Source organism: Rhinopithecus bieti, unplaced genomic scaffold (genome assembly GCF_001698545.2).
Source record: "Rhinopithecus bieti isolate Rb0 unplaced genomic scaffold, ASM169854v2 scaffold_1017, whole genome shotgun sequence".
Lineage (NCBI taxonomy): Eukaryota > Metazoa > Chordata > Mammalia > Primates > Cercopithecidae > Rhinopithecus > Rhinopithecus bieti.
The window spans coordinates 5391058-5411437 of record NW_016803657.1 but is presented as its reverse complement, the minus strand read 5'-3'; the positions used below and the strand labels follow the sequence as shown (position 1 = coordinate 5411437).

General features: G+C 38.4%; 1 protein-coding gene across 6 annotated transcripts in view; it reads right to left on the bottom strand.

Moving 5' to 3' along the window:
• The window catches only part of SDK1 (sidekick cell adhesion molecule 1), a 954524-nt gene that overhangs the window by 673291 nt on the left and 260853 nt on the right, over positions 1-20380 (bottom strand). For all 6 annotated transcript variants that reach the window (XM_017894742.1, XM_017894733.1, XM_017894760.1 and 3 more), the window contains one exon: positions 185-344. In XM_017894742.1, the coding sequence (XP_017750231.1) occupies positions 185-228 (44 nt within the window). In that variant the 5' untranslated portion in view covers positions 229-344. The remainder of the gene's footprint in view (positions 1-184; positions 345-20380) is intronic.

Below are 20380 nucleotides of genomic sequence, written 5' to 3'. Positions count from 1 at the left end.
AAAAAAAAAAAAAAAAAAAAAAAGAAAATCACATTCTAATTACATATTCAAATCTATTCGTTTAATCTTGAATGCATTAGAAATTCTATCCAGTATTTTCACTCATTGTGCTATGATGGCCAACAAGGCAAGTATTCCAAACACATCGACTGAAATGGGATCTTATTTTCAAGCAATCAATTACTTATATTCACTGCTGTAGGTGGTGAGCTCGCGGCCATCGTGCATCCACTTGAACTCCAAAGGCCAGCTCCCTTCGGCAAGGCAGGTGAGAACAAGGCGGTTCCCTTCCAGGTGGATCTGTGGCAGGCCTGGCTCCGTTTTAAAATACGGAGCAACATCATCTGAAATATTAAAAAACAAAACAAAAATAAAACTGAAGTGCGCGTGAAAGTGGCACTCATCTAATTAATAAACCGATTATTTAAACAAACCTAATATTAAAATGAAAGTGATGGCTATTTGGCCCAATTAAGAAGTAAATAATCCTTTACCCCCTGGAAACATGCAATACCCCAGACAATATTTCAAAAAGCTGAAAGCTCAATGATACCCGCATTTGAAAGCAACTGACAGGTTCATCCAAGTTATTTCCACTTATGGTGAACAGCTTATTGAAGGGACACGTCAGAAAAATCCCTGTACATACAAGCCTTTGGTTTTAACTAGGCAATCTATTTGCGAGAAAACAGTCAAATGTATGCGAGTTATAAAAGCGAAGTTACCTCTATAACCCTCAATTGGTTTAAAAAAAGTAGGATAAGCAAGATTAACATACAGACATAAAGGACATGAATTGCAATCTAGCTTTCCTTTCATACACACACGGAAATGGTCTCTTCTGGTGACTTTCAATGGGCTACAACACAGGAAATTCGTGGTATATTCACATAATGGAACAGCGCACGGCAGCGAGAATGGAGCAACAATTGCTACACACAGCAACATGGGTAAATCCCACACACGTCAAGTCGAGCGAAAGAAGCCAGACAGAATTTTCAAAAAAGCTGATAGCATGTGCCACTATTCAAAAGCTCATAAAAGTTCAGAGCCAGGTAAAACTGATCTATGGTGTCAGAGGTTAAGGATAAGGGTTACCTCTGAGGGACAGGATAGCGAAGGGGGTGAAGGGAATGGGATAGCTTATGAAAAGCAGGTCAAAATTTATTTCCTGATATGGTTACAAAGGTATATTTACTTCGTGAAAATGGATAGAATCCTAGATATGTCCAGCTTTTGTAGATCTGTTTCAATATTTTTTTAATATGGATGCAGCACGCTTGGCTTCTAGCTCTAGCATCACTAATTAACTACATGATCCTCATCAGGACTTACAGGTTTTTGTTTCTTCATCAGCACAATAAACTGGATTATATGACTCCTCATTTTTCTACAAAAGTCCCCAAGATCCACCTGCATAATCAGCTTTCTAACTTTCATTCAGGCTTCCTCCCGTCTCTGCTCACACAGAGCACTCCAGGCACACTTCACTTCTTGCACATTTAAACCCAAGCCACGCTCTTTCCCAGAGTTATGGTCTGAATGTCCCCTCCAAAACTCATGATGAAATGTGATGGCCATTATAACCGCAATAAGAGGCGGGACCTTGAAGATATGATTAGGTCACGCAGACTCTACCTTCAGGAATGGATTAATGCTGATATTGTGGGACGGGGTTAGTTATCAAGGGAGTGGGGTCCTAATAAAAAGGGTAAGTTGGGTCCCCATTCTCTTTCTGTCTCATGCACTCCCTTGACAGGATGATACAGCACAAAGGGCCTCCCCAGATGCACTGCTATGTTGTTGAACTTCTCAGCCTCTAGAACCATGAGTCAAATACACTTATATTGTTTTTGAATCAACCTGTCTGTTATAGCAGCAGAAAATGGACTGAGACACCTACTGTGGGGCCTTCGCACTTGGTCTTTCCTCCACCTAGGATGCTCTGTGCATGCTAATCTTTTCTCATCCTTCAGGTTAACTAAAGCTCCTCCCGCACAATACGCCCTAACAAGTCATTATGTTTATTCCATTCACAATACTTATCAGATTCTGAAATTAAAGTGTTTGTAGGTTACCCTGCATTACATTAGTCTTGATCACTTCTGAATTCCTAGCACCTAGAACAATGTCAGGAACTAAGGAGATATTTAATAAATACTTGTTGAATGAATAAATATAATAACACAAACATCAGCAATCGCTAGTATTTATTATTTACTATGTGCTGGAAACCATTCTAAATGCTATCTATCTATCTATCTATCTATATAAACTTATTTCTCACAAAAGCTCTACAAAATCAACGTCATTATTACACCCATTTTAAGGATGAATAAACAGAAGCATGGAGAAGTTAAATAACTTGCTCAATGCTACCCAGCCAGTAGGCAGTGAAGTCATGATTTAAATCCAGATAATCTAGCTCCAGAATCAACCAATTCTATATATTTTGACTCAAAGTGTCACATATTTCTCAATACGGAAAATTTCTTTTCAAGAATTCATACCCAACTTTAAATTTTTGGTAATTTATTTGTGACATTACTAAGTTGTTCTTATAAATTACTGTACATTTAATAAACATCAAATAGCATATTAGAAATGTTAACATTGAAACTAGTTGCACATTAAACTACAGTGTATAAACTGAATATATAGAATTTAAATATAAATATATAGGTTATTTTGTCATTTTGTTGATCACTATATTCCATCATAATCGGTATATTAGTAATACAATATTACCAACCTCTCACAAGTATTTATTCATTTATTCCTTCAAATAAATAAATATTAAATTGCATTTATGAGTATAGCAAGAACTTACAGTAGGAGATTTAACCTAGTCAATGAGATGAAACGAAGGAGCTGAGAACAAAAAAGTTGGCAGCACTCAAAACACTTAAACAGGTCCTCTGCTAAGAGCAAACATGGTAAGTACCCTTGGACAGTACGAAGGACTGAACAGCAAGCCTTGCTGCAGGTGCAAAGAGAGTGACTGGAAGGGTGATGAGTAGGGCCAGGTTGTGCAGGGCCTTGCAAGCAGGGCAAGCCCATGTTCTGGTTCCCATCCCATCCTTGTGTGATTATCTATGGTGCCTACCTCATATACAAGTGTTCGAGTATTAACAACATGTGTGATCACCCTATTTATAATCTTCTAGAAAGTACTGTCAAGATGATGATGATGATGATGATGATGATGATGATGATGATGATGGTTAGCTCGTACTACAAAAGGACAGCCAGTTGTGGTGGCTCATGCCTACAATCCCAACACTTTGGAAGGCTGAGGCAGAAGGATTGCTTGAGCTCCAGAGTGCAAGACCAGCCTGGACAACACAGTGAGACCCCATCTCCACAAAAAGTTTTTTAAAAAATTAACCAGTGTGGTGGTATGCACCTGCAGTCCCAGCTACTAAGGGGGCTGAGGTGGAAGGATTACTTGAGCCTAGGAGGAAGTCAAGGCTGCAGTGAGCTGTGATTGTGCCACTGCACTCCAGTCTGGCAGCCTGGGTGACAGACCAAGACCCTGTCTCAAAAGAAAAAAAAAAAGAGCAAAAAGTCTTTGAAGAGGTTGTATGACTGTGTTGTTAAAAGAACATTCTGGCTGTTATGTGAGAAGAAATAAAATAGGGAGTGGAGTAGTGGGAGGACACCAGTCCAGAGGCCACTGTAGTGATCTGCTTTAAAACAATAGGTGGTAAAAAAGATTCAGTGATAGATTGGTTATGGATGTGAGGGAGAGGGAGATGTCAAGAAGGATTCTTGTGTCTCTGACTTGTACATCTTTCTGTTCAATAAACATGCATTGATTCTAGGTACCAGCCTCTGTAATCAGCATTGGGAATACAAAGTATAAGAAACAGTCGCTGTCCCTTAAGAGCTTATAATCTAGGTCTGATGCAGGAATATAAGTAGTAAAATGTTAGATGCTGTGATAGCACATGTAACTCAAAGTCAGGAGTAGTCAAGCCTTGTCCTGTTCCAAGAGCTCCACCTGCTTCTGCTGCACGTGACATGTGCTAAGCTGTATTTCAAGTGCATTCTTAAATTTGATTGTAGCCGTGTGTCCAATTTCCCTTTTTGCTATGTACTTCAGCTAAAACCATCTCCTCTTACGACCCAACCAGTCTAATAAAGCTGAACTGCAATGGAGGTGGCTTTGATCCTGTGGGATTTACTGAGCTACAGGCTTTATTAATGTCTTGCCATTTGCACTCTGTTTAACAATAGAAAACGAAATGCCACTTTATATGGTTCCAGGGTCCTACACAAATGAGTCATTAAAAAAATACATCTTTTTGAAAGGGAAAAGCTTCAAGATAGAAGCTCAAAAATTTGGTTTTGGTTTTGGAATTTCGTTTTGCAATTGATAGATCATCATCAATTTAATATAGTATACAATGGATTTGAATTAAAATGATACCACAGCTCAATTTTTCATAGACTTTATAGTTAACCAAACATGCGGGTACCGTGAGCTAGCAGGAAAAAAAAATGCTCATAAAGAATGGTTTCATATAGTTGGCAAGCAAATATCTTGAGATCCAAATGGCTGTAAAATTATGGTTAGCACAGACGCTAACATTCATTATAAGGAAAAGGGAGGGGAAAATATGTCAATGCCCTGGAATTTTAAGCTTTCAAATTAAAATCATAACCACAAGTATTTTGACACAGATTAGCAGATTAGCCAGTGTGGGGAATAGCACATCCCTGAGCCCAGCACTATTTACCACTGAAATGCATACAGTAGGTCATCAAGTTAAAAGAAGGCATAAAGGTAACAAAACACAAAAACTTTGGGGACAGAAAGGGAGAAAGAAGGATCAGTATTTAAGTCTGCACAGACCCCCTGCAAAAGCAATTGATCTTTACATACTTTAATTCGGACAGAGAACATTCTGAAATGATTCATAAAGAAAATGATTGAGTTGCCTCTAAGGTAAAGTTATAAAACTTTGACCTGGGGAAAAGCCAAGGGCCCACATATTAATCTTTGAGGGGTTTGTGTATTTCAAATAATAATAGACATTCCCTTCCTCAGGAAAATGAGCAGACGATAAGAATACTTCTATATTCTAACAACGAACATTAGAAGACCCTAGAATAAATTACTAAGGAAAAGTGAAATTTCCATTTTCATACAGAAAGTTTTCTATGTTTAAAATAGAACATAAATCATTTATGAAAAAAGAGAGTTTCGTTTGTCTAATATACATTTAAGGTCTGCCCAAAGGATAGGAATGGACGTAACATTCTCTCAAGACAACATCATAATTTTTAACTTTTAAGTTCAGGTTCAGCAAGATGTGCAGGTTTGTTACGCAGGTAAATGTCTGTCATGGGGGTTTGTTGTACAGATTATTTCATCACCCAGGTTTTAAGCCTGGTATCCTTTAGTTACTCTTCCTGATCCTCTCCCTCCTCTCACCCTCCATGCTCCAATAGGCCCCAGTGTGTCTTGTTCCCCTCTCTGTGTCCATGTGTTCTCATCATTTACCTCCCATTTATAAGGGAGAACATGCGGTATTTGGTTTTCCGTTACTGTGTTAGTTTGCTAGGGATGGCCTCCAGCTCCATCCATGTCCCAGCAAAGGACATGATCTGCAGAGTTTTTATGGCTGCATAGTATTCCATGGTGTATATGTACCATATTTTCTTTATCCAGTCGATCACTGATGGGTATTTGGGTTGATTCCATGTCATTGCTGTTGGGAATGTATGCGTGTATGTGTCTTTATAATAGAACGATTTATACTCCTCTGGGTGTATACCCAGTAATAGGATTGCTGGGTCGAATGGTATTTCTGTCTTCAGGTCTTTGAAATCACCACGCTGTCTTCCACTATGGCTGAACTAATTAACACTCCCACTGTTAGAGACATGCAAATCAAAACCACAATAAGATACTAGTTAGAATGGCTGTAATTAAAAAGCCAAAAATAGGAGATGCTGGAGAGGTTGTGGAGAAAAAGGAAGGCTTATACAGCATCATAATCTTTTGTGAAGACGACACTTCCCTAAGTAAACTTTTAAGGTTTTCGGATCCAATGTAAATGTATTTCATGGTACCTTTCCAATGTGAGAATCTTCGGCTCATCTAGAAACGGACCGTGACCCATGTGTCTGCAGAGAAAAAATCATTCACAAGGGCGGCAGCTGGAGCCCATGCAGTGTGGAGGCAGAGCCTCATCCTGTGTCTCCCGGCTTCCCTAACATCAAAAAGGGGAGTCTTCCAGGGATTTTCACTGCTGTTCCACAACAGCTAAAATTAAGTCTTATCACCTGAAACCCTTCAATGGCAGAATGAATAGGAATCAACTGTGAGGTATCAAGCAAGTTAAACTGCAAGTTCTTCCTTTGACTCTGCCCGAGAGAGCTTCCACTAGGATAATCATCACCTGTTCGAGAATGTGCCCTTTTCTCCTCCATTTTAAAGAGACAATGAATAAAGAAATAATCAACCTCCACTTAGCAGAAGAATCAACTGTACCACAAACAAGTTGGGGGTGGGGGAGTCTCTGAAGCCTGCAAAGTCCACATGTCCTGGTGAAGTGACGATGAGCTGTATTAAGCCATCATAATCAGCACCGTCAATCAGGTGCGAGTCCAGCCGGGAGGATCAGAATGCCAGCGTGAATGGAGCAATCAGCCGGGGCAGGTTCTTTATTACTGAACTCCGCTTTTGCCACAGCTGAATTTCCCAGGGCGACTAATCTTTCGGTTTAAACCACTCATCTTCCTTTCAAAACTTCTTTTATATCAAATTCAAACATTTTCATGCCCCAAGCTTATGAATTTACCATGAGCGAAAAGTTTTATTTTTCAAATTCCAGTGAGAAACAAAAGCACAGGGCAGAATGTATCATTTGTGAACAACTATTCTGAGAAATGTGGGTAGAAGATTCTTTTCTGGTAAGTGTAGTCTTTCAAATTTCAGCTGCTGGCAGTTCATTATGTATACCTATTGAAGCCAGGAATTTAATCTCACAGTGCAATGTGCTTTCTTCATAACAGTAATATCAATCTTTTTAGAGACAACAATTATGATTTTCAAAGGTATTTCTGGGGTAAGGTTTAAATAGATAACTAGATATGTGCCACTCTAGTTAAATATGCAAATATAGACAGGTCCACATTATGATGCTGTAAGAGGACACTATGACTGGTTTTTTAATTTGATTTTTTATTTCCATAGGTTTTTGGGGAATAGGTGGTGTTTGGTTACACAACGAAGTTCTTTAGCGGTGATCTGTGAGATTTTGGTGCACTCATCACCTGAGCAGTGTACACTGTACCCAATGTGTAGTCTTTTATCTCTCACCCCCTCCCACCCTTTCCCACAAGTCCCCAAAGTCCATTGTATTATTCTTATGCCTTTGCATCCTCACAGCTTAGCTCCCATTTATCAGTGAGAACATACGATGTTTGGTTTTCCATTCCCCAGTTACTTCACTTAGAATAATGGTCTCCAGTTCCACCCAGGTAGCTGTGAATGCCATCAGTTCATTTCTTTTTAGAGCTGAATAGTATTCCATGGTTGTACTAGTTTACATTCTCACCAGCAGCGTAAAAGTGTTCCCTTTTCACCCTATCACCACGAACATCTATTTTTTTTTTTTTTCATTATGGCCACTTTTGCAGGAGTAAGGAGTTTGCATTGTGGTTTTGATTTGCATTTTCCTGGACCAATAGCCATAATGTAAAAAAATAAAAAAAAAAAAAGATGTTGGCGGGGATGTGGTGAAAAGGGAACACTTTTACACTGCTGCTGGGAATGTAAACTAGTACAACCACTATAGAAAACAGTGTGAAGATTCCCTAAAGAACTAAAAGTAGAACTACCCTTTGATCCAGCAATCCCACTCCTGGCCATCTACCCAGAGGAAAAGAAGGCACTGCACGAAAAAGAAACCTATGACTGCTTTACGACAAAGTCCTCTATCTGATAAGCTAAAAAATGGCAGTTAGGACTGGGCAGGTAGGTCAAGGCAGTTCAGGCTGCACTTTCTGTCACCACCTGAGTAAATCATTTGGTTGTTAAATGTGAAGAATAGGAGACGGTGCAGGAGAAGGAAGAGCCAGAGGAGAAAGGAGAAAAAGGACATAAACGAATGGTACATGTTAATTCCCAAACTAGGTAATTCTCCCTCCAGCAAGGAGTTGGCTCTATTACCACAGCAAATTCCCAGGCTTCATTTTCTTAGCTTATCATAAATACTTCTAAATACTTCCCAGTGGTAGACTTTCAAATATACTTAGATGTACCATCATCTTCTGTGGATCTAAAAAAAAAAATCACCCAACTTCTCTGTATTTCACCTTATCTCTCTCTACTACTGCCTTGTAAAATTAGTATCAGACAGTTCAGGATGAAAGGTAGCTACAACTGAACGAATATATATCTTATTTCAAACAATCAAAAAAATGCAAGTCAAAGATTGTGTTGCTTATTTTTTGATCTCACCATAAAGTCATCATTTTGTACTCAAAAGTTTGACTAAAAAGTATGGGATTTTCTCCAAGTACTTTCTCCCTGGTGTCCTCTCCATATTTGAGTCAGTCCATGTGAAAACAGAAAGCAGGAGAGTCCCTGAGATTTCCATTAAACAGCACTGTTAACAGTTTGCCTATGCAGTCAGCCAGTGGGGAAGTCAAACTGATTATCTCTGTTTTCTCTGAAATCAATGCGAATTAACAGCATATTTAAGGAAACTCTTGGGGTAAACCTACCCTTCCAATATTTTCCCCTAAGAAACCATTCAAGCTTCCAGTGAGATTAATCCACAGTTGAAACTGATGGTAGAAACGTAAATGGCTATATTTATGTACTAGTTTTATCTTGCACTGTGCTAATCTATTTCAGTATATAAATTAATAATAAGACACAGTGGGATAAATACAATTCCCCTGTTTCTCCAAACTGAAATAAGCTCTCAGCTCTCCAATATTTTACTTCAAAGCAGAAGTATACTAAATTGTCATTTCTATGGTTTGTAGTGAAAAAGTATGACCAACCAAAATAGGAGGAAAGTTATCAGGAATAACCAACATTATTCTTGAATATGGCACCATATTTCTTTCAAAGATCAACTCAGCTTAAATAAAAAACTGAAAGGTCCAAGAAAAGGAACTCAAATATGATGTACCTTCTCCTGCTTAGCTGTTAGCTGGTGAGTTTAGGGGAAATACGTACTGCCATAAAAACTGAGATGTAAAAGATATCCACATGGTGAAGATTTAATTTTACATCAAGAAATTACATGAGAAAAGAACTTGTAAGGACATCTAAGTTCAACCAGACAAAGCTTGTTAATTTTAGCAAAGTTACAAACCATAGAGGTTTCTCAAAAAGTAATCATACGGATTCGAGTTTAAAGCAAGGACTTTGGAGCCCTGGGTTCAAATCCCAGCTCTATGCCGGGTGTGATGGCTCCTGCCTGTAATCCCAGCACTTTGGGAAGCTGAGGTGGGCAGATCACCTGAGGTCAGGAGTTTGAGACCAGTCTGGCCGACATGGCGAGACCCCATCTCTACTAAAAACACGAAAATTAGCGGGGCATGGTGGTGTGTGCCTGTGGTCCCAGCTACTTGTGAGGCTGACGCAGGAGAATCACTTGAACCCAGGAGGCAAAGGTTGCAGTGAGCCAAGATCATGCCACTGCACTCCAGCCTGGGTGAGGGAACGAGACTCTGCCTGGAAAAAAAAAGAAAAAGGCTGGGCGCCGTGGCTCACGCCTGTAATCCCAGCACTTTGGGAGGCCGAGGCAGGCAGACCATGAGGTCAGGAAATCAAGATCATCCTGGCTAACAGAGTGAAACCCCGTCTCTACTAAAAATACAAAAAATTAGTCAGTGGCACGCGCCTGTTGTCCCAGCTACTTAGGAGGCCGAGGCAGGAGAATCGTTTGAACCCAGGAAGCAGAGACTGCAGTGAGCAGAGATCACACCACTGCACTCCAGCCTGGGCAACAGAGCGAGACTGTCTCAGAAAAGAAAAAAAAAAAGAAAGAAAGAAAGAAAAAAGAAAAGAAAATCCCAGCTCTCCCCTGACTAGCTCTGTGATCTTAAGACAACCTACTTAACCTCCAATGTCTGGGTTTCTCAATCAACAAAGCAACAGCACCAACTTCTTCAAGAACAGCCGTTCTCAAAGTTTTTGGTCTCAGGATCCCTTTGCAACATACAAAAAAATTGAGGACCCCTAAATTCTTGTTTATGTGACTTATTTCTTTCCATATTTATCATATGAGAGAGCAAACCTGTGAACTTTAAGAAGTTATTAATTCCTTAAAAAATGAAAGTCATTACATTATGAATACCAAAGACACATTTATGAAAACAAATATATTATCCAAAAGAAAACTAAAATTCTTAAGAGTGGCACCATTTAACCTGTTTTCAAATTTTTCCAGTGTCTAGCTCAAAAAAGGACAACTAGATTCTCACACCTGCTTCTGCATTTAGTCTCTTGTATAACATGTTGTTTCTGTTGAAGGATATTAATAAAACACAGCCTCCCAGATACATAGCTGGAAAGGAGGGGAGTATTTTAATTGCCTTTTCAAATAGCTGTGAATATTTTTGTTAATACTGCAGTAAAACTAAACAAGTGTCAGTTTCTTAAAGGTTAGTTGCGATGCGGAATCTGAAACCCCACAAATGACACTTTGGTGCTTTGTTACATTAAAATCCTTTAGACTCTCTTGCACTTGGAATGGATTTTTTCCATACGCATGGCTTTTCCGGTTCACTGAGTGATGCAGACCTTCCAAACGTTGACACGTTTCATTATACAGTGAAAAAATATCACATGTTAATACAGCTACCTATCTCATCAGATACTTTCTTAAATAATGGGAAAATGTCAAGCTCATGGTGGGCATATTCAAGATTTCCAAAATTCTAATTTTACTTATGAGCTCAATTTTATCATTAGCCACAAATACTGTCAGTTGTTTTCATTGATACGACAGGCTTATTTTCTTCATTTTCAAGAAAATCCTGCCAAATACCCAAGTCTAAATTACTATAGTATTTCTGTCAGTCACTACTTCAAGTAAAAATGGGGTGCCATGCAAAAAAGCAACCAGTTCAGCTCCCAGCTCGGAAAACCTCCCAAAGCCTTTGCCTTGAGACAACCATCACATTTTGGTGTACAGCAGAAGAGTTTATACGTAATTCGCATTCTGACACAGAATATTTTTAAAATATTGAGTCAAAGTTTAATAGAATTAATAATTTTACTACTTCAAGGCTATTTTTGAGAGAGCTAGATTTTGGTTTTTACTCATAGGTGTGTGGCAGGGATGACTAACACTCCAAGTGGTGTAGTTTGGCACCACTGCCGCAGGATACGTGCTCAGGTGCCAGAAGTCTTCTCATGACTGCTTTTAAATCGTTGCCAAAAGCTCAACTAGGGGAGAAAGTACAAAGGTCGATTCACATGAAATGCTTTTGGCCTTGTGGCCACCCCCAGCAAAGGTGCTCAGGGTCTGCCACAGGTTCTTGAACCACACTTTGAGAATTGCTGCTCTAGACTTTGTCTCAAGGATTAAATTACTTAATGTGTGCAGAATGCTTATGCCAGCACCTGCTAGAAAAGCACAATCTATGTGTTAGTTCCTATTAAAACATGTTGTCACAGAATGAAATTGCATCTTCCTACAGAATGCTGAATCTTGAACTTCATCCACGACACATTTACTTTTGGCTTTCTAAATAACACACATAAATCAGGCTACCATCTTAAATGTCAATAACTATGAAGCCAAAGAAGTTGTTCAATTTAAAGAAAAGAAAGCATTCATATTTTCAATTACTTCAGAGTTCTGGAGAAGTCTAGATATTGATTTGATTATTTGCTCTGTCATTCAACAAATATTTATTAAATACCTACTAAACGTCTATGAAATGGGAATACAAATGAGAATTTTGAAAAAGGAACAAGAATAGGATCACACCTTCATGGAGCTTACCTTCTAGTTCAGGGAGATTAACAGTAAACAAACAAAGAAAATATATAGTACAGTCGGTTTTACTAATGCACGTATTTCTTTTATTCAAATCACTTCATATGTGGTTGAGAAACAGAAACTGATATTTGTGTAACACAGAAGTTGTAGTGATTTACACATTATTTCCCCCTGGAATATTAAGGATCTAAGGTGATCATGAACAAGCTTTATCGTTTAACTCAAAGGTGAGCCTTAAAATAAAAGGAAATGATTAGCAGCAGCAGCAGCACAACAAATAACAACTTTAAAACTAAAAAAAAAAAAAAAAGTACCTTTCTTTGTGTAGTGCAAGTAGTGACTAGTAGCCAGTTTAGATGCTTCACAAACCACTTCACTTTCTATGACATGACACTATTGAGAGAAGTTGAAGGTGCATCTTGGAAGCCCTTTCTCTTTTTATTAAAACAGCAAATCAATGAAGCAAATTACTAGTAGTATTATTTCTTTATTAGTGTCCTGATTGCAAAATTCCACAGATTTTTGAGGGTTTGTACCTAACACTTTTTTCATAAGTTCTGTTATTTTGGTATATGATTTCACAGAATGTTTTTTCAGGAACACACATATAGAATAGTAAGAGAAACACCTCTATATAATGTAATGATAATATTATAGAAAAAATAAGAGAAAGAAGAGGAAAACAGAAATCTGGGGAAGAAGTGGCAACTGTCAACAAGGAAGATCGTTTTAAAAAGGCCTCGTGGAGAATGGGACATCTGAGTAAGAAAGGGAAGGAGCTGAGGAAGGGGGTCATGCACTAAGGTATCCTGACAGCAGGAAAAGCAAGTGCAAAGTCGCTGATGTGGGAGTCAGTCCAGTATGTCCTAAGACCAGTAGCGAGACCAGGGTGTATGAAGTACAGTGAGTGAGGGGGACGACAGATGAGGGTAAAAAGTAAGAGGAAGAAGTCTTATGAGACCCTAGACTTACAAGGGACAATGGAAGCCAATGGGGAAATTTGAGCAAAAGTGTGATAGGTTCTGACTTCACTGGCTCACGACTCACTCCGCACTCAACTCTGCTACAATTGGGCTACAAGGGCTGAAGCTAAGAGAACACTCAGGAGGCCGTCTTGTTAATCCAGATGAGAAAGGATGGTCATTTGGTAAACTGGTTGCAGTAAAGGTGGAAATGGTTGATCAGACCTGGGGCCTATGGTAGAATTTATAGATACAGGGTGAAGCATAAGAGAAAAAGAAGAATCAATGACGATAACAAGATTTCTGGCCAGAAAAAAACAGAAAAATGTAGTTGTCATTTCCCGCAATGGGAACTCATGATGGAAGGAGCTGGCTCAGAGGAAAAGAACAAGAGCTCAGAGTTGAACTTAGGATGTTTGAAATATCCACCAGACATCCACACAGAGCTGTTAAATTAGAAGTTAGATTCAGCCAGTATATGTGATTTTCACAAAAATGCAAAATTAACACCTTGGAAATTAATATCTTTTAAAATTAACATCTGGAATTAGATAATTGGATCATTCCAAATCATAAATTTTATTTTAAAATATCAATTTAAAAAAATTAACTTTTGTCAGACATGAAACATACAAATTAAGTAAACCAAAACAATTTGATGAGAAGTTAAAATGTAAATGTCCTAGATGATTTCAAAACAAAGCTAAAATAGAAATTATCTTATCTAAAATAAAGATCTGCAAAAGCTCTGAAATAATTTTACTCTGACACATTTTAATTCTCATTTTCTTATCAAGTATACCCAGTTGGTATGTCAAATCTAATTACGCAATCAGACCTAGTGAAAATTACTCTGGAAAAAAAAAATTAAATAGTGGGTGACATTTCTATTATTCGAGATAGAAAAATGTACTGTCTAAATACATAATAGAATCAATAATCTGGGTGCGTAATTTTTAACCATTAAGCTGTAGTTTCCTTCCCAATAAGAAGGAAAAGTCAGCATTATTAGTAAACAGGAAGGTCTTGCATGCCTCAGCAATGAAGTAGATGACTCAGCAGTTCACTGATGACTGTGGGCATTTTTTCCTTGAGAATATTTTTCCTTAAGTGAAACATTATTTCTTCAAAGAATAAAACAATCTTTTTTTTTTTTCCTTTTTTTTTTTGAGACGGAGTCTCGCTCTGTCACCCGGGCAGGAGTGCAGTGGCGGGATCTCAGCTCACTGCAAGCTCCATCTCCCGGGTTGACGCCATTCTCCTGCCTCAGCCTCCCGAGTAGCTGGGACTACAGGCGCCCGCCACCTCGCCCGGCTAGTTTTTTTTTTTTTGTATTTTTAGTAGAGACGGGGTTTCACTGTGTTAGCCAGGATGGTCTCGATCTCCTGACCTCGTGATCCGCCCGTCTCGGCCTCCCAAAGTGCTGGGATTCCAGGCTTGAGCCACCGTGCCCGGCCGAATAAAACAATCTTATAAGCAGTGAGCTATATATGCTTTCTCCTTACAGACAGAATTCTACAGTAAAAATTTCCTGACAGTCTAAAATTCCACAATATATCCATTTGGATTATTTAACTGTTCTTTCAAATGCCATTACCACAAGGGAGAAAAAAATTACCTTATATAGTAGACATCACACCTTGGGTGGGTGGGTGTGTGTGTTTCTTGGGTTTTTTTTTTCCCCTCAAGTGCTATAGACCATTAATCAAGATAGAAAACATCCTAGACTAGTAAACAAAACTAAACAAAATTAAAAGAACTAAATTTATACAGAGTGTATCCTCTGCCCATAGTATTAATAGAATAAAACTAGCAAACAAAAACCAAAAGACAACGGGAAAATCTCCAAAGAACTGGAAACTGAACAACAGAATTTTTAAAAATAAACAAGTCAGAGAAAAAGTCTGGGGCCGGACATGGTGGCTCATGCATGTAATTCTACCACTTTGGGAGGGGCAGATCACCTGGGGTCGGGGGTTTGAGACCAGCCTGACCAACACGGTGAAAGCCTGTCTCTACTAAAAATACAAAATTAGCCAGCTGTGGTGGCACATGCCTGTAATCCCAGCTACTCCAGAGGCTGAGGCAGGAGAATCACTTAAACCCAGGAGGTAGAGGTTGTGGTGAGCCGAGATCATGCCACTGCACTCCAGCCCGGGCAACAAGAGCTAAACTCTGTCTCAAAAAAGTAAGTCTCGAATTAAATTAAAAATATATAAAACAGTAACAATGAATATACAGCATATCAAAATATGTGTGAGATGCAACTAAAGAAGTGTTGAGAGGAAAATTTATAGCACTAAAATGCTTACACTAGAAACAAGGAAAAGCCTGAAATCAATAACACACCTTCCTACCTCAAAAAAAGGGAAGAAAATTAAAATAAATTTAAAGAAAGAAAACAATAAAGGTAAGAGCAGAATCAGTAAAAAGGGACAGAGAAAAGTAATTCAAAAAATGAATTGATAAGAAAGCTGGCTCTTTGAGAAAAAAACTGAAAAACCTCTAGCAAGACTAAAATAAATAAAAGAGAGAAGACACAAATCATCAACACCAACAACGGTATCACTACAGATCTTGAAGTCCTTAAAAAAGAGTACTATGAACAACTTTAAGCTCACAAATTTAACAGCTTAGAAGATAGAAACTCATTCCCAGAAAACTACAAACTACTAAAATTCAGCCAAAATGAAATATTAATAGTCTGAATAGTCCCATAACCAATTAAAGAAATTGAGTTTATAATTTAAAATCTTCTCAATAAAAATTCTCCAGACCCAGACGATTTCACTGGAGAATTCTACCAAACATTTAGAGAAGAATTAACACCAATATACACAATTTTGTCCAGAAATAGAAGAGAAAGAAACACCTCCCAATTCATTTCTTGAAGGCTATTACTACCTTGATATAAAATCCTGACAAAGATAATACAACACAAGTAAACTATAGACCAATATCTCTCATAAACTTAGACCCGAATATCTTCAACAAAATATTAGCAAATCAAATTCAGTAATGTATTAAAATAATGTATATACAACTAAGTAGAATATCTTCTAGGTATGTAAGGCTGGTCCAACATTAAAAAACATATATAATTTACCACATCAATGAGATAACGAAAAAAATTAGGTGAGCTATCAATTGAGGCAGAAAAAGCATTTGACAAAATCCAATATTCATGATCTAAAAAAAAAAAAAAAACTCACCAAATTAGGAATAGAGAGGAATTTTCTCAATCTTATTTAAAATCTATTTTAAAACCTACATCGGCCGGACGTGGTGGCTCACCCCTGTAATCCCAGCACTTTGGGAGGCCAAGGCGGGTGGATCATGAGGTCAGGAGATCGAGACCACCCTGGCTAACATGGTGAAACCCCATCTCCACTAAAAATACAAAAAATTAGCTGGGCATGGTGGCGGGTGCCTGTAGTCCCAGCTACTCGGGAGGCTGAGGCAGGAGAATGGTGTGAACCCAGGAGGTGGAACTTGCAGTGAACCGAGATTGCACCACTGCACTCCAGCCTGGGTGACAGGGCGAGACTTCATCTCACAAAAACAAAAAACAAACAAACAAAAAAAGAAAACCTACCTCTAATATCATATTTAACACAGTTAAAGACAAAATGATTTCTCCCTAAACTTGGTAATGAATTGAGGATGTCTGCTCTCATCACTCCTATTCAACATAGTATAGGAAGGTCTCGCCACTGAATAAAAATAAATAAAAGACATACATACTGGAAGGAAAGAACTAAAATTGTTATTATTTGTAGATGATGTTACTGCCTATGTAGGAAATCCCAAAGAAGCTAAACACTCACACTCACACTGACACACCCTTCAGGAACTAAGGAGTTGAACAAGGCTACATGATACAAGATCCACACACAAAATCCATCACATTTCTATAAACAATGAACATGTAGAAACCAAAATGAAACACATCATAACATTTACCATCACTCCAAAGAAAATGAAATACTTAGGTATAAACTTTAGAAATTATGACCTGTATGCAGAAAATTATAAAATACTGGTAGCAGAAATCAAAAAGACTGAATTAAATGAGGAGACCTACCATGTCCATAGAATGAAAGACTCAGCATAGCTAAAAATGTAAAATCTATGCAACCACTCAGGTGTAATGGAATTATTGTCCAAATACCAGCACTTTTCATTATAGATATATACAAGATTATTCTACACTTTATATGAAAAAAGGAACTAGAATATCTAAAACAATTTTGCCAAATAATAAAATATGAGGAATCGCTCTTCCTGATCTCAAGGTTACTATCTAACTATAGTAATAAGGACAGTATGGTATCCACAGAGGGATCAAAGACATATAATAGAGAGCTGGCAAACACTCAACACAAGGCAACCAACTGACTTTGGAGAAAAGTGAAAAACAAATTCAGTGGAGGAGGGACAGACTTTTAAACAAATAATGCTGGGCAACTGAATATCTAGAAGGCAAAAAATTAAACATTTACCTAATCTTCACATCTTCTATACAAATTAAATCAAAATGGACCATGAACTTAAATGTAGAACCATAAAACATTTCAAAAAAAAATGGGAGAAAATATTTGTAATGTGGAGCCAGACAAAGACTCTTAGACCTGACATAAAAAGCATGATGCACGGCCGGGTACAGTGGCTCATGCCTGCAATCCTAGCACTTTGGGAGGCCAAGGTGGGCGAATCACGAGATCAGGAGATCGAGACTATCCTGGCTAACACGGTGAAACCCCATCTCTGCTAAAAATACAAAAAAAATTAGTCGGGCATGGTGGTGGGCACCTGTAGTCGCAGCTACTCAGGAGGCTGAGGCAGGAGAATGGCATGAACCCAGGAGGCGGACCTCGCAGTGAGCCGAGATCGCACCACTGCACTCCAGCTTGGGCGACAGAGCAAGACTCCATCAAAGAAAAGAAAGAAAAGGAAGAAAGAAGCATGATGTACAAAAGAAAAATGACAAATTAAACCTTATCAATATTAAAACCTTCTGCTCTTCAAAAGACTCTATGGAGAGATGAAAAGACAGGCACAGATTAGGAGAAAATACAGGCAAACCAATTATCTGAAAAAGAACTAGCATCTAGAATATACAAAGAATCCTCAAATATTAGGAGCAGGAAACAAACAATCCAAATAGAAAAAGAGCAAAAGATATAAATAGACATTTCTCTGAAGAGAATCTACAGATGGCAAATCAGCACATGAAAAGATGCTCAATATCATTAACAATTAGAGAATCGCAAATTAAACCACCATGAGATTATCACCGCACATCTATCGGAGTGGCTACAGTAAAAAACAGCAAGAACATCAGATGCTGGTGAGGATGTAAAAAAAAAAAAAAGGGGGGGGTGCAGGGGTTAGTCCCACATTGCTGGTGGCTATGTAGAGTACTACAGACACTCTGTCTGGAAACAAGATTGGTGGTTTCTGATAAAAGCAAGCATACAACTACCGTGCAACCCAGCAACTGTACTCTTGGGCATTTATCCCAAAGAAATGAAGATGTATGTTCACATGGAAACCTTCCTAGATAGCAGCTTTAGTCATGACAGCCAAAAGCTAAATACAGCCCACATGTCCTTCCAAAGGTGAATGGTATACAAACTGTCACACGTCCACACCACGGTTTACTACTCAGTAATAAAATGGAACAAACTATTGATACCTGCAGTAACCTCTATAAATTTGCAGTGAATTTTGCTGAGTGACAAAAATGTGATCCCAAAAGGTCACATTCGGTGTGATTCCTTTTATGTAATATTCTCGAAATGACAAAAGCATAGAAATAGAGAAGGGATTAGTGTTTGCCAGGGCCAGGGAGGGGACAAGGGAAATGAGGAAGGTGTCACAATTAAAGGGCAATGCAGGGACCTTGTGCTGATGGAAATATTCTGGTCTTGACTGCCCTGATGCTGGTGTCCTGGCTGTGATAATGTATTTTACTTTTGTAACATGTTACCATTGGGAGGGTCTACATGGTTACATGGGATCTCTGTGTGTTACTTCTAACAATTGCATTTCAGTCTACAATGATTTCAAAATAAAATAAAAACAAAAAGCTTAATTTAGAACAAATACACTGTTGAGATGAATAAGAAAGCCACGGAGTAAGAGAAAATATTCTAATAATGTGTATCTTGCAAGAATTTATATCCAGAGTCTATAAAGAATGCCTACTTATCAATGATAGAAAAGACAGATGGAAATACATAAATACAATAAGCAAAAGGCTTGCACATGCACTTTCTAAAGAAGATCTACAAACAGCCCACAAGCACACGGGAAGGTGCTCAACATCATTTGACATCAGAAACGATAAGTGGCTAAACTGAAAAATACAAACAACGCTCAATGTAGGCAAATAGTGTGGCAACCGCAACTCATACATTACTGGTGAGCATGTAAAAATGGTACAACCACTTTAGAAAAAGGCTTGACAATTTACAATAAAATTAAATACCTACGCAATGATCCAGAAATTCCAAGCCTGGATATTTCCCCCAAGAGGAAAAAAGTATACATCCACACTAGTAACTTTTTATAAATAGTCAAAGTAGTGTTATATATAGTGCCCTACATGGAAAACGACAGAGATGTACATCAATAAAAAGAAACAAACTGGTGAACTCAGCACCATGGAGGAATCTCAGAGACATGTTGATGGGTGAAAAAAGTCAAAAACAAAACTGTCTGTATTGTACCGTCAAACAAAATTATGGGAGGCCATTGCTCTGGACTGAGCCCCTGCCCTAGGCCTCAACAGACCAGATCAAACCAAAATGAAGCCACTGAGCTAAATGTGACCTAATCAAATTAAGACTGCAAGGAAGCAGATAGACCTCAAAACAGAACAGGCTATTTTCCTCCTAAAAATGGGAGACTCCAGCATAATAAGAAAGTTCTATCTAACACTTTCGAAAAAGCAACCTGAAGTAACCAACAGGTGGTTTTTTCCCCCTTGTGTTCTGTGTCCTGTTTCCACCTTACAAAACCCACTGTTCTGCTATCTCCCAGTGGGGTTTGAGGTTTCAGTCTCTTTATGATGCTGACAGAGTGATGTGAAAACTGAGAAGCTGACCAAAAGGGGAGAAGTTTTCTCAGTACAAAGTGAACGGTACTCTAACTAGATAACATAAACAGACTGTAACCTACTCTTATACCAATCAGTTTTAGTCAATCTCAGGCAGCCAATGTTCAAATTGTGTTCAAATAAGGCAGACGCTAAGTTGTAACCAATCCAGCTGTTTCCGTACCTGTACTTTACTTCTGTCTTTTATGGCGCTTTCCTTTTTCTGTTCATAAGTGTTATCTGATGATGTGGCAGCCTGAGTCACTCTGAACTTAGGGTAGCCTGGGGGCTTCCGATTCCAGAATTAGTCTTTGCTCAATTAAACTCTGTTA